Consider the following 15,894-nt stretch of genomic DNA (forward strand, 5'->3'; position numbering starts at 1 on the left):
CTGACAAGAGCACAACCTCACTCCTTACCCCACCCATGGGGTACAAAAGGGGTGGGATGAAGACCCCAGGCCCAAAATGGAACATGACCCTAAGCTGTAAGGGGTGGGACTGTGGGAGTGCATTGCAGGCATATTTGGGCCTGCTAAGAAGGAGGAGGGAACAGGAGGAATAGTCTTATCTATATAAAAGTTGACCACTTTTCTGGATCCAGCTAAGCTCCTGGCCTCAGTGGTATCCTGTAGCAATGAGTGCCACAGACAGTGTGGGGGGAAACACTTCATTTGATCAGTTTTGAATCTCATACTTTTCATTATACTGACTGTCCTCTTGTTGTTCTGATGTGAGACTGAATTAAGAAACATTTGAAGAAACTGAAAGATGGCAAATCCTGACAAGAGAGAGTTCACTCCCTTTACACTGTATACATTTTCATAGAATCTCAGTGCATCCAATAGTAATCAGTACAGTGATGTACAGTTTATATTTACAAGAAGAAAGCTGAGTACAAACCCAGACGGGTCAGACATTATGTTAAATATGCAAAAAGTGAGGAAAGTACAAAGTCTGACAGAATAGAAAAAAACGTATAATGCAAAGAGTATAAGCTTTCCATAGTGTTGCTTTCACATGCTATTTCTTGTTAAACATGTGTTAATTACTTTATTCCCACAGTTAGAGTCCAGAACCAAACAGGAGTCACATTCAAGCTGGCACTGTCAATCCCTGTAGGCTCAACATACATAATGAATGAATGTTCTAGCAGTGTATTGTTGTACAAACAAAGTGACAAGGTTAACTATGAGCAGGGTTCACTGCTGCAGTCTAGTAAAAGATGGTCACTTCACTGCATTTACACATCTAACAATAGGCAAGAAAGAAGAGACAGAATTATTTTCTTCCTAAAATGGCATCATAGAGCTTTCCTGTTTTCTTGACCTGAATCTCTCTGAAACCAGCTGCAGCGAGGAGCTTGCTGTACTCGGCTGGCGTTCGTTCTTTTCCTTCAGCCTGAACCAACATGTTCATAGAGTAAAGCTGGGTTTCCAAAGGCCCAGTTTTGTCTTCATTCAAAAGTGTTTCAACCAGCAGCACTCCTCCCCCTGATGGGATAAAGAGATTTAAAAACAAACACGTTAATTTGTCAGAGGAGGACGCTAAAGCTTATTTTTCAACTGCATTTTTAGGTATTTCCAAAACCTTAGTGATCTCCCTTAAATGAAAAGAAAAATCATGTTATATTGCTACAGTATTTAATGAAATAGGAAGAGGGATTCTGTGCATCAATTAACTTATTTCCTGTACTTCAAAAGTAGAGAGTGAAGGGGAACCTATTAGCTGGGATTGAAACATTTATTTACACCAGCAGAAATGAACCCCAGAGGTGTGGTTGCTCAGCCTCTCTGAAAATCAAACCCCATGGCACCTAGAAACGCAGATTAACAATTTTCAGAAATTGAAGAGGTGCCTGTCAACATCATTAGGCACCTAAATAACTTTAAATATCTGGCCTTCCATGTCTAAAGTGAAGTGCCCAAACCTAGAAACCAATTGTGAAAAATTTCACATTGGCCATTATTACTCACGTGGCCTGGATGCAAATCACTGACTGAAAAGGAGAAAGGTTTTCAGTGTATGTTTCTTTACTTAATCTTTCATTCAAATGGACCTTTTAAAAAAAAGCACAAAACCCCTGTCCAAACCAAATGATATCTATAAGTCTGTGTTTTGCAAAGAGGAAAACATACCAGGCTTGCAAGCCTTGTGGATTTTTGCTAGTAGCTGCATACACTTGTCATCTGCCCAGTCATGCAGGATCCTCGCCAGAATGTACAGGTCAGCTTCTGGTATTGGATCTTTAAAAAAATCTCCTGTAACAAAAAAGAAAAAACAATGCAAAAAACAGGCCTGAATAAGCAAACATTTTAAATTTGGTGTTGCAAAAAGCACAAGCTAGCTCCAAAACTACTCAAAAGACTTGCTGGGAAACTACACTCTTCTGGCTCGTCATGCTCACGGCTAATGCTAAGCAGTGACTAAGAGTGTATGGCAAAAATTCTCAATGCTGTGTGGCAGTGTGAAGGGGGTTTGTTCGTGTTAAGAGTGGAAGAGGCCTGAAAAATGTAAGCAGCCAAACATTTAAGAGACATATCTGATTCTTTGGAAAAATTTTAGTGCTTCACAATTTCTCCGAAGAGACAGAAATGAACGTACACGTAATGCAGTAAAAAGAAAGGGATGGCGAGAGTTCTCTAAACAAACCAAAAAAAGTTATTTTTCACCTTCTTCTACACCAATTACATTTAAAAAAACTCCTCCAATCTAGGTGAGACCACAATACAAATAAAGAAGATTCACAGCCCACTTAGGGAGCAAATCTCCCAGTATTGAATAATTGCTGGTGTGCTCTTTATCCATCCAATTGAATGCCAATTTCGTTTCTCTCTCTCTTTCTCTTTCCTGTCTGCTTCACCCATATAAACCGTCTGTCACACTTCTCTGTCTTTGCTTTTAGGTCATCACCCCCCTCCACTTTTTCCCCTTCTTCACTGCTGGATCCCCTTTCTCTGTCTCTCCCCTCCTCCTCCGACCCCCACTTCCCCAAAACTGACCATTTATTTTTATTTAAACGGTAAAAATAGACATCTAAAAGCAAGATGTCTCAACACTCAATTTATATCGTAACAGGACCCCAACAGCATTTATCCCTTCAAATGTAACATGGACTTCCTTAGGGGCCTTTGTTGCTAGTCACATTGCACTAATCTATACAACCTACTGTTTTCAACAATTTTGCACACTTTGGACCTCCCCACAATTGTTCAGTAAAGCCACATCCCCACCAAGTGACACAGAAGGGCTAGGAGGCACACAGCATGGAGTTTGGTTTTTAATTTTTACGTTGCTGTTTAATTGGGATGATGTTCAAGGCCTTGGAATATACTTGCATCCTTGGCAATTAATAGCTCAGCTTCTCCCAGGTGAGTAACCAAGCTCAAATGGCGTACATTGCTCATTACACTCTATTATAATGAAACACGGTCCCTTCAGCACATTTTTCTTTGCATATGAGCATACACAAAATGAACCAAGTTTACCTTCATGGAAAGTGATCCGACGTTCTTCTGGGGGTACAAAACGCTCCTTTGCCACTTGTACTACTTTAGGTAGGTCATAAATTGTGACTGTAGAATTTGGGTACAAAGAAATACATTCCTGGGCCAAACCACCTGCACATCCTTATAGTGAAAGTGAAATACAGGGTAAATGCTCAAATATAACAATATTGGTCATTTTTATATCTTCCATCTAAGAAACTTAGACTGCAATAAACTCAGACACATGGTGCCTTGTGAGGTAGGTTAATGTTACTATCCATTTTTACAGAAGTAGAAACTGAAGTACAAAAGAGATAAGTGATTTGTTCATGGTCTCCCATCCTATCTGTCTTCTCTGAAATAGGACCCAATTTTCCCTGCTCCCAGTCCTGTGATCTAACCACCAGCCTGTAAAGGATATTGTTTTAACAACACAGTGTGATGCAGCTATAGCTGGCTGGAAATTTTCAAATGAAGAGTTTTCTCTTTCAAAAAATGACCAGTTTGAATATGAAAACTTTATGAAATATTGACTTTTTCTAAGTTTTCGTTTTCATTAATTTTTTAGGACTTTTTTTTTTAATGGAAGTTTATTTCACTGAAACCCTCTATTTTGTTAAACAGGAATGGAGATAACCATTTCAGTGTTTGCCATAAAACAGGAGGTGTTAAACCAATAAAATCTGTTTTGAACACTGGAAAACAGAAACCTCAATTTTTTATGAAAACATTCTGAAAAAATTTCAACCAGCATTGCATGAAACTAAAAGCTTCCCCTTATCTAAAATCGATGAACCATTCTTCTGTTTTAAAGCTCCCATCTTCAATATTTAGGAATGCATATAGCAAATAATAATACTTAGCCTCTTACATAGTGCTATTAAACTAGATGAGCACAGTGGTCCCTTCCAGCCTTAAAGTCTATGAGTCTATAGTGCTTTTAATCTATGCATATCAAAGCACTTCACAAAGAAGGCACATATCATAATCTCCTTTGTACAGATGGGACAACAGAGGCCCACAGAGGGGAAATGACTTGCCTAAGGTCATCCAGCAGGCCAGGGGCAGAGCTGGGATAGAACACAAGTCTCCTGTGTCCCAGCATAGTCACAATCAGCACAGTCGCTGCAGCAATGCATTAGAACTCTAGGCACCCTTCCCTACAAACTGGATTTCAAAAGCCCTTACCTCCTCCCATTAGGGTTACACCAAAGCCAGGTCTTGGTATATAGAAAATGCCACACTGAGACATGAGCAAAATAACTGAATTGTTAAAAATCTGAAAGATTCACATCCAGTATTCACCATTCAAAACATTACCATACAGTTAATGTTCAGGATGGGTTTTGTTTGTATTGTAAAAACAAAGCCCAGAGGGGGAAAGAAATTGGTGAGGAGCATGAGTTGAGTTAGTTTACCTTAAAAGGACAGCATATGTTGAGGTTATTTTTCCCATGATATTTAAATTCATGTTTTTCTCACTGTTTACAACAGTGAACTGAAAACTGATCTGGTTTCTCTGCTTCGGCTGCTATTGCTCCATCCCACACACACATGCATTTGTTCCTGCAGAGCTATTCATTTGCATAAGACTGCGGGCAGTGAGCATTAAACAATGGCCTTCTCCAAAGATCAGTGGAGTCAATGGGACAATTCCCATCAACTATTTTAGGGTTTGGATTCAGACCAAAAAAGGGCACCAAAAGATTTTCTGTACATAGACTTTGCAAACAGAAAGAAGGATGGGAGGGAAGCAAGTGGTCCAAATTTTGAGACTACCAAATTGTATAGTGGCTCTTCAGTATTAATTCTATACAAACAGCCACCAAGAACACTTTTAAATCCCTTGTAATAAAAACACTGATTCCAGTCTGGGAAGCAGAGGACTGAAATTGCAAGACAACCAGTACATTTGTCTTGGGGAGAAGGCAGGAGAGGGGAAAAGGAACTATAAGTTGTGTTCAAGTGATGGGTGGGGCATGGGACGTTTTGGAAAGATTCCATGGCTCTGAACACATTGAGCTTCAGGATAACGTACTTAAAATAGAGCTGGTGATCAATTTTCCACAACACATTTTTTCCATCAGAAAATGCTACTTCGTCGAATGCAAAATATTCCATGGGAATCTTTCAAAAGGAAACCAGATGAGTTTTCAATAGAAGCCTGCCTGGTTTCCTGCCAGCTTGCCTACTCTGCCTCACCAGCAGCCCATCTGGTGAGCAGTTTTCCGGGATCCCCCAGCTCTCTGGCTCCTCTGCAGCTCCTGTGGTGAGGTTGCACTTTGGTGTTTCTAAAATGAAGTATTCCAGAATTTCTCTACTGCAAAAATGTTTGAGATTTTGGCTTTTCATCCCAAGTTGGGATACAGTTTATTTCTAAAACCTTGAAACTTTTGCAGTGCGAGATTCATTTTCCCAGCCAGATCTACTTAAAATGAAATAGTCGGAGGGCAGAACAAATCATGTTTACGGACCCTGATTCACCCAGGTGCTTAAGTACAGGTCTATCCCTAAATACATGATCATTCCCATTGATGCTGAATCAGGGCTATGGGCATGCAAGTAACCCAACAAATGTAGCCAAGAAAAATTTGAAATAATAATACACAACACTGAAAACATCATCATCATCATAATCTGCAGCAGACCTTAATCCATCAGTCGCATCACGAAAAGCACAGACGTGATTGCTGTGTGACTGAAGATATCTGCAGAATTTTTACAGCCAAATTACACGGTAGGGGTCGGCAACCTTTCAGAAGTGGTGTGCCGAGTCTTCATTTATTCACTCTAATTTAAGGTTTCGCGTGCCAGTAATACATTTTACCGGTTTTAGAAGGTCTCTTTCTATAAGTCTATAATATATAACTAAACTAGTGTCGTATGTAAAGTAAATAAGGTTTTTAAAATGTTTAAGAAGCTTTATTTAAAATTACATTAAAATGCAGAACTCCCCAGACCGGTGGCCAGGACCCGGGCAGTGTGAGTGCCACTGAAAATCAGCTCACGTGCCACCTTCAGCACGTGTGCCATAGGTTGCCTATATTTCCTGCCATAAGAGAACTACATTGGCAGAGGCTGGTCTAATGCTATGAATGGCTCGAGGAAAAATTTGTCATCAATATTAGTCAGAAAATCATAGGTAAGGCCACTGCAAAGAAGAATAAGACACAGCTGAGGCATACTGAATGGCTTTAGAGGATGAGAAATGAAAATGGCCAGAGCAGATTAGCCAGACTTCATTTCTGCTTTCTGTGTTTTAGAAACTTGGGAGAGCAAAACAGCAGGGGAGACGTAGTAATGGAGATTGCATGGTGCTATAAATCCTAACAGGATCGAAATACAGAGACAACGGTAAAGCTGTTTGGGGGTAAGAAGTATGTAGGCAGTTCATCAACCTAAAGTCACAGAATGAAGTGAAGAGTAGCCTGGAAGCTGTTCCGGTAGAATTTCTTAAGCAATGGCAGAAGAAAAACCTACCCAATCAATGAGAAGGAAAATAAGTTGCTGCTTAGATCTATGGGGTTCCTTAGACTGACAAAAACATTCCACTTTATAATGCTTTTATCATTTTCATAATTTTATATGACTTTGGCTCAAAATGTAAAATGCTTCCCTTGTGATTGATCCTGGCCTTGAAGTCTGTCCTGTTTTTCTATTGCTCACACAGGTCATAGTATAAGTGCTATTTATCCACAGCTTACAAAAAAAGGCAGTTAAAAGTTCTGATGACACTTACCTCCCAGATCGTAAATGATGGTGAAAGGTGAAAGGTCAAATGCACCAATCACATCTCTGCCACATATACTCCAAATTGCATTTAAACCATACATGAATTTGATCATCTCTTCTTCTGATCTAGTGATTTCAAAGAACATTATTTGTAGCACAAGTAAATTATGACACATTCATTGATGGCTAGCATAATATTACTCTTTCACTAACCTTTATCTCAAATACTATATTATTAATTATTATTAATACTTCTCAGCCAGCATGCACAATAGACTAGACCACTAGTAAAAAGAACTTACACTAGTAGCTATTCAAAACATTAAAAATATATCCACCCTGTTTCCTACACTTTTATGAGACTTACTGGAAGAAAAACATGTTACACTTATCATCTAGCAGTGTGTTATGATGCTAAACCTAAGGGTCCCCAGATGTTTCTCATTTAACAGAATTTTCCATTATACCAACTATGGTACATAACAAACTTTTCATGATAGGTTGCAAGTAAGAATTTTTTGCTTTGATACCAAATGACAAGCATATTTGAAATACCAGATATTTCTCAACACTGGATACCATTGAAATGACAGGGTTTTCATGTGAATAGGACTAATCATCATATTTCACCATTGAAGTAGTAATACAAAATAGAAAAGTTATCCCAACACTAAATTGATTATTACCTGTAGAGAGCCTCAAAGAGGTCTTTTGATGAAACGCCAAATGCTCGCTCATACTGGTTTTTCCCATCTCTTAAAAAAAATTACAAAATTGTGAGCATATTTTTGGTTTAACACCTTGCTGCATTGGTGGCAATTGTATTAAAGTACCTATTTAATTAAACTTATTCAGGAAAAAGGGAATCACCTTTGGCATGACAAGGGTTACTCTTTGATTGCTTGAATCATTCTGAAAACTGTCTGTGCCACACCAAAAGATTCAAAAAGGAAATCAGTCTCTACTTTGTTATTATTTAAAGTTCATTATTGGACACCACTAAGAGGAAGGAAACACAACTGCTATTTGATGTACCAGAGACAGGGCTCAGATCCTCAGCTGGTGTAAATTGACACAGCTCCATAAAGAGCTGTGCTGAGTTGTATCGGCTGAGATTCTGGCCCAATATACATTGACTTCCTTCCTCACTTTCTTCTGCCTTTGGCAACACAACCAATTAGGATCCCTGCAAGCATCCCTCAGTCACTATTCATCATCATTTGCCTGGCCGAGGGCTTCCCTCCACAGAAACTATTATCATGATTAAATGTTCCCCTTGGGATACAACAAAGAAGCATAGTATAAAAGTCTGTTTCCTGACTCTGCAGTGAATTCATTCACTGAAGCACTAGCAAACATAAGCTCATGTAATAATAGTGATACTTTGCACTTCAACATGCTTCTGAAACAATTACCAGTCAATACACCTCTACCGTGATATAACGCTGTCCTTGGGGGCCAAAAAATCTTACTGCGTTATAGGTGAAACCGCGTTATATCAAACTTGCTTTGATCCACCAGAGTGCGCAACCCCCCCCGGAGCACTGCTTTACCGTGTTATATCCAATTTAAATGTTATATCAGGTCACGTTATATCGGGGTAGAGGTGTATGTATCATCAGCAGGCAGGATTGAACCTGGGACTTCTGGAGCTAAATGCATGCCCCTCAAGCCACATGGCTGTTAGCTAACACTGTAGCACATTCATTAATCTCCAAGTGGTCTCAGTGCTACTACATGGGACAGAGCACCACACCCAGGAAGTGTGTGGGTTACATATCTCTTCATTTTCTATTGTTTCTCCAAAGACATGCCTCTTCCTGAGCAGGTTCACAAATGTAGCAAAGTGCTTTATTGTAATGGATGTTGGCACATGAGTTTTGTACAAACTACATAAGTTTTCATCTCCTTACCTCACAGCATCTGTCAGGTAGTGCCAGCACAAATAGACAGTTTTGGAGTAGTACATCAAATTATGATACTGAGACTTGGGACTTGATTTTGTAAGGTAGAGGTTGGAAAGCTCTGTGTTCCTGTAAAAGGCTAAAGGGAAAAAGAAGGTAAGTTAACATTTACAAACTTGTCATTGTGCAAAGCCTGTTTTACAGCATAATCCGTGTAACAAGAACAAGCTGTAGGAATGCAACCAAAGCAACAAGGAAACTGCAGGAGATTCCCCACTCTAGATAGACCAGAGATGGAGGAAGGTCTGGGAGCACGAATGCATAGCATACCATAGCTACCCATCAGATTCTGCAAGATCTGGAATGAAGGATTCCAGGATGTAAAAAGCACACCCCAGCACCATCACCATTTCTTTGTGAAAGTGTATAAGCCAAACGCCTGTGGTGACATCTCTTTCCACTATGCTTTTTAGTGTAGGTGCTCAAAAGCATCTTATTTCAGCAATAATACCTAACATACCAGTCTTTTTTCGTCTGCTGAGGAAACCAATAGGGAGAGTTAAGTCCGCAGGACATAAAACTACCCATAATCCCTAACTTGAAAAGCTCAGACACTTCTGAGGTCATCTAGTGCTACAGAATTTCAATATTCTCACTGGCTGATTATGGGAGTCATCTGACAGATGCAAAGTTTTGGGCTCTTACTATGCTTACAATATTTCTTTCATGGACAGATATATGGGCTGGTATAGAATGTGTTCTCTCTCTTACAGCACAGGCAAACTCCCACTGAATTCAATGAGAGCCAGGTTAGGCTTTAAATCTATTCTTCAACTCTGTGTGATGGGAAGACTGGGGTCTGGGCAGCTCCAGGAGAGTCGCTGTGTGTGTTCTACACCCAGGCAGCTGCCACAGAGGTGAAAAAGTTCCTCTGAAGCATCCACCTGAATTTCCATTAGTAGGGTGGATGCTGCCTCATTTATGCTCCTGCAGCTGGGCTGGTTGCCATGGAAAGGGTGTAGGTGGCTTCTGAAGTGGCCACAGATTTCTAAAGGCTTGTCTACATGGTGAAATGGACTGAAATAGCTGTTTGGTAAGAGTTCCCCATGCTGACACTATTATTGTGGAATATCAGTATCTTCTTCCAATTTAGATTAATCCATTTTGGAAGTGGATCAAGCAAAACTGGAATAAGCCAACTCTTATTCCAGAATAAGAGTATCCACACGGGGAGCTACTGTGGAATGGCTATAGCGCTTTAAATTCCCCCTTCCTTACTCCAAAATAACTTCCCCATGTAGACGTGGCCTCAGAGCAGAGAACGTACTTGTAAAAAGGCCACTCTTCTGGGTGTTTATCATAGCAGTCCCTGTGTACCAATGGGTTTATATTAATCCTTAGAACACTGCTTGATTCCCAAGGGGAGAACACCTACTGCAGCTTCTGTCAGCAAAATGTGTGAGTGGCATTTACAGAGAGATCCACCGATGTTTGCTGCATATGGAATACAACAGATTAGGAAGAGTAGATAGATATTGTATCTGGTACAGTCTTTTCCTGCTCTCTGTGGGCTTTTCTCCTCATTTCTGCCTGCTAAATTGTGTACTGAGAGAACAATTCAGGCTGAAAGCAGAGAACACACAGCAAAGAAGTTTCTTTGTATACATAGGATTTTCGATCAGGGTTACTTTGTCTGAACACATCTCTTTCTAAGCTATCTCTAAATATTTCTAAAGTACACTTCACACTGCAGAGCTTCAGACCTTTAGACAGGGTAAACAGGCATAGCTCTGTCAATTTCAATGGAGTTTCACCCATTTATACCTGCTCAGGATCTGACCTCTTGTCTTTAGCTCAGGAAGTCTGAAACTGCACTTTATGTAATAAAGATAATTGATATAAAGACAATTGGCCAAGTTAGCGGGAGATCTTAAAGAAGTCTAAATTAGTGTAACTAATACCATCCTCTGGCCTCCAGACTATATTCGTTACACATCTTACAACATTCTCTTAGAGATTCCCTTACAGCTGCTTAAATTTAAATTCCCTTACACATGGGTAATTACTATTGCTTGTGAATTTGGTCCAATGAGTTAAATAGGTTCTTAGGAGAAGTAGAAAAGTGACTATGCATCTGTTTTACTCTCTTACTTCTACCCACGTTCAGTTTTTGTAAATCTGATGCATTGAGATTTCTCAAACCACATTGTACCTCTTCCCTCATTCTGGCATTTTTGCTTTTAATATTATAACTCAGTCACACACATACTATTTAATGAGGCCTTAAAACCAACAGTGATTTAATTGTTAGTCTTCTCCTTTCCTGACAACATTACCTCCTTCACTTTTCATTTCGACTCCCAGGAGCTTTAATCCTACACAGGCATCAAGCAACCGTTCCATTCCGCTGGCGCTGGTGCCCAAACGTTCAGCAATGGCATCTGAAGACAGGGGCCCTTCTGACTCCAGCAATAGATCAAACACTCCCAATTCACAGGCAGTAAACATAATCTGAAAGCAAATGGCGGTGGATACAGTGGAGTAAGAAAAAGTGCAGATGCCCCCTGATGAGCAGCTCCTTAGGTGAAAATTTTTTACAAGAATTGTAAAAACCACCATTAAAGTGTTTTTCAACCATCAAAACGCTGCAGTTGCTTTTAGCACTGAGACCGTTGCTTAAGTTGCACTGCTTCTTTCATTTCTGTTCCCTGCTGAACTACCCATTAAATGATCACATATTAAGGCCAGGTATTGTGTATGCATTTTTTTTTGCCTTTATAGGTTTAGAACAGACCCTTACAATACCACATTTTAAAGGCACTGTGCTATGATTAAGGGACTGATGATGTGACATATTGTTTAAAAAAACAATAAAAGTCTCATGCATCAAAGCCAGAAACAATCCTAAAAGCTTTGGAGCCCTTAGATAGATCTAATAGCCTATCCCCAAATTGTAACAAATGTCTTTCTATCTAGCATGGAACGCATAATTCTAGATTGCATATTTTATTGTTGTCATAGAAAAAGTTCACGAAAATGCCAAATGTGGCAGTTCTAATCTCCTTCTTGCCATGATCCTTTGTAAACCTTCACAGAGTTCCCCCTCTCCCTCTCAGAGATAAGATAACACTATCCAGCAGAATCAAAATTATCTTCAGATTATCTTTCAAAAATATATTTTAAGAGTGCGAATTTGAAAAATGTTGGCCATCCACTGCGTCTCTGAGTGCTTAAAAAACTGTTATTGTTTGAACTACCCTATATTCTCTCCACAGTGGAAAGGAGACTCATTGGGCATTTAATTCCCCCCCCCCCCCCACCCTCCACACACACCTATGAATGGTATTTCTTGTTTTGCTGTGTTGGATTTTGACAGAGCAGGAATATTAAATACTAATTGGAACACATGGTTTGTAAAAAAAATCTTCAAAGAGGGAAATGAAATCTCTGGGTTTCCACCTTGCCTTACTACCACTACTACTGTTTCTTGAAAGACAGTCATTAAACTAGATCTGTTCCCCCCCTCCCCCAACAGATATAAATTTGCCAAAATAAAACTAAGCCACTGTGTTCTATTTTGCAGCACAAGGTAAGTACAGATATGTAAAATTCACTGCATTTGAGAATATTTTTGCAAAACTGTGTTATCTGGGTTTGGATTTTTCAAAATCAAAACCAAGGATCATTTGGATCTGTGGTCTGTTTATCTGAAAAACCCAAAATGTAGAGGTATGTGGAGATATTCTATTAGCAAAACAGACTGGCATGATTGTGGGTGATTTTAATTTAGCAAAGCATCATTTGGAAGACTTTATAATAATACAACTTGGTTCAGATCTGGGTTCCCTTTACCCAAAGCCCCTAAATTCCAGGAGTTGGATAAATTATCTCAGAGTTGGCCCATCCTTGAAGGTCTCTTACGGGGTTTTTTTCCTGCAAACTTTCATCATGCCTATTTCAAGTTAAAATCTGACAAATTACTAGGAGATTGAGATTAAAATTGGGACCTCTTGTATTGAGTCTGTTCCTTTCTCGAGATTTAAAATAACCATCTAAATTGAGTTTGGAAATTTCTACCTACCTAGTTTTAATATAATTTCCAGGCATTATTTGTAATTCTTACCTTTGAGACTAAAAACCCATTGTTGTATTGAAATAAGAGCTGAGGATAGTCAAGGTCTTCTGTGGAGCTCATTTTCCTTCTGCGCACTGTGAGAGATCCTCTTGCCTTCGTCATATAAATAAGCCTCTTTTCCACTAGATACAGATCACAGTGGGTAGTTCACTTAACCTTATTAGTTGTGAGAAAGACGTTATTAAAAACACACACATATTGGTTGAAGAATTTGAATCAGCTAGTTACTTCTATTAGGTTTCTTGCTGTTCTTTGGCTCTCTGTCCATAAAGTACAGGCTGGAGAATTACTATGAATTTATGTATTTCATCAGCCAAAATGGTGTTTAAAAAGCTAATGAGAAATTATAGAAAGCAAAATAAAAATGTTTAGATGATAGTGTTTACAATGTCGAAAACCTGAACAGGGGATGTTACAGTTTATAAAGACATAATAAATCAGTTACATTAATTCAAGGTCTAATCACAACCATGGTACAACGACAAACTTTTATCCTAGTTCTATGCTATTCTGAGCAGTGATTTTGGCACCAGTGTGGAACTATAGGATCCTTAAATATAGATCCTTATTTATCTCTAAGCAAGTTTATCAGCCAGTGGAATTATGGAATTGCTTGTGTCAGTTCAACCATACAATTCTAAAGTAGAGTTTAAAAATTCGGGAAAATGAATTATCAAACAATCCCCAAACAGCTTGAAATTACCTTTTCCAGGTATATATAGCCAAGTTTTGCCACCTATACCAGCACAAGACTATCTCCCATTATACACAAAATACAATATGCAGGTGTCATTTTGAAACTATTTTAATTTTTCTGGAATTTCACCAGTATTGTAAGCCTTATTTTAAGTAAAGGTACAAGTGATGGGAAAATCTTTAGTTTACAAGCCAGTTCAAAGCTTCTTCCTTTTTGCTTTTTTTCTCTCTAAGAACTATCAATTCTCTTGATCATGAAAAAGATATGTGATTTCTAAGCTAAACTCTTTGAAACACTCAGGGTTTTTCATTGTTCACTTTTGCTGTAGATAAGCACAGTTTCCTATAACAAATAGTAGTAGCAGGCTTAGTTAATGTAATTAGTTTCTCCAGCCTCAGTACTCTCAACTACTTACTGATTTAACATAATTTCTAGACAAGACTAAACTTGTAAGTGAAATACAGCTCACAAAACATCATGCATTTTAGTCACTTGGGCCTTGTCTACACAGGGAAATTGACCAGCGTAGCTATTGCAGAATAAGCGTTTCCTCAATAGTGCCTTATGTGGAGAACTCTATTCCAAAATAAAAGTATACCCCAATTATCCAAAGGTTGTTGGAGACACTCGGCCTAAATTTAGGCCTAAATTATTACAAGCATTCTGGCCTACGTGTGGATGTACAGAATGTTATTATTTAAAATGCCATATTTTCTCTGTCTTCACTACATAGTGCCACTACAAACATGTTACATGCACTTACATTACCAGTGTACTGTATTCTCTGAGCACGTCTGCCATGAAACAGAGAAACCGTCCACCAGCATGGAAAGGGTTAAGGAGAGCCTTTGGGCCCAGCTAGCCCTGCCCCATTATACCTGCAGCCAGTGTCAGGCCCAGAGGAGAGAGAAAAAGAGAGAACCTGGCTCAGTTTGGGGCTGATTGGCAAAGAGGCAGGAGCTGGCTGCCTCCCTACCTGAGGGGAAGGGTCACTATCCTGGCAGCGAAGGCAGACACCAGGAAAGAATCAAGGGAGTCTGAGGAAGAGGCTGAGGATCACCCAGCCTAAGAGAAACCCAGCTGACCGAAGCACAGAGACCTTGTGGGGGTCTGACCCTGCCAAACTTATGACTGCCCTGCCCAGAGGAACCTGGGACCATGGCAGGGTGCAACTCATGGTCCATGAGGGGGCACTACTAGAGACAAGCCACCACAGTGGCTTGGACTATAGGGGTCACACCCCAAATTCACAGTGGTAGGAAGTAGCCCTGGGCAGTGGATTTAGGGAGGTCCTCTACTCAGGAGTTGACTTACACAGGGCCCTGGATTGGGACCCAGTGAAGTGGGAAGGGCTGGAATCCCCAGTCCCAGCCCCCACCTCCACCCTGCCTTAAAGACTGAGACACCTCGACCAAGTAGGATGCTGCAAATCAAGAGCCCCAATCAAGAACTCCAAGCAACCCAGCCCTCCAGTGTCTGTCTTTACAGGCATGTGCTGCCTCTTTGGCTGAAGTCTAAGGAGGGTAGATGAACCCCCTGAAAAGGTCAAAGCCAGAAGTCAGCATTGAGAGAGGGGGGTTTACATTGCACTGTCCTTCTTTAAGAGAATGCTATGCTTCACCATTCAGAAGTCATGGTATGACTATTGCAGATGAACTCACAACCTTAACTCTGCTCATTGTGTGTATGTACGACGCAAACTCTAATTACACACACCTCTACCCCGATATAACACGACCCGATATAACACAAATTTGGATATAACGTGGTAAAGCAGTGCTCCGGGGGGGACGGGGCTGCGCACTCTGGTGGATCAAAGCAAGTTCGATATAACGCGGTTTCACCTATAACGCGGTAAGATTTTTTGGCTCCCGAGGACAGCGTTATATCAAGGTAGATGTGTAATTAGCTGTTATTTCTCAGTAGCACAGTATATCATACAGTTTTTTTTACAGTGTTAGATACACATATCATCTTCTGCACAGTGTACCACACTGTGTATGCCAGATTCCCTACAAGTAATTTATGTCCAAGATATTGTAGAATCTTTCCCTCAATCATAGAGTGATTGTCTATTCAAATCAGATCCACCATTGTTGCTCAAATTGCATTTCCTCTCGGTCAAGCCTACCTCTCGCCAGGTACGCCGAGGAGGACTGGCCAAGCCTGCCCCAGGCCCGCTACCCCGAGGAGGAGCCAAGCCTGCCCCGTGCCAGCTACCCTGGTGGAGAGCTGCCGGACCTGCTCCCAAGCCCCGCACCAGAGGAACCGATGCTGCTGGACTGGCCCGAACCCAGCGTCACCAACGAGGTAGGCCCCGAGGGGGAACA

The 15,894-nt window shown here is 40.3% G+C and overlaps 1 protein-coding gene across 2 annotated transcripts; it reads right to left on the reverse strand.

The window, feature by feature from the left end:
• Positions 1 to 6: 6 nt before the first annotated feature.
• Positions 7 to 14,808, reverse strand: LOC101936567 (acetylserotonin O-methyltransferase). 2 transcript variants are annotated; one of them, XM_065580778.1, is made up of 8 exons: positions 12,856 to 14,808; positions 11,069 to 11,243; positions 8,742 to 8,871; positions 7,515 to 7,583; positions 6,836 to 6,954; positions 3,097 to 3,237; positions 1,747 to 1,869; positions 8 to 1,101 (listed from the first exon to the last, which is right to left on the reverse strand). In XM_065580778.1, the coding sequence occupies exons 1-8, from the start codon at positions 12,967 to 12,969 to the stop codon at positions 890 to 892; spliced, it is 1,083 nt and encodes a 360-aa protein (XP_065436850.1). In that variant the 5' UTR covers positions 12,970 to 14,808; the 3' UTR covers positions 8 to 889. The 2 variants fall into 2 exon arrangements, with proteins under 2 accessions (XP_065436851.1, XP_065436850.1); XM_065580779.1 differs by lacking the exon at positions 7,515 to 7,583 and having other exon boundaries at positions 7 to 1,101.
• Between the last annotated feature and the right edge of the window lie 1,086 nt (positions 14,809 to 15,894).

The sequence above is a fragment of the Chrysemys picta genome, chromosome 1 (genome assembly GCF_011386835.1).
Source record: "Chrysemys picta bellii isolate R12L10 chromosome 1, ASM1138683v2, whole genome shotgun sequence".
NCBI lineage: Eukaryota > Metazoa > Chordata > Testudines > Emydidae > Chrysemys > Chrysemys picta.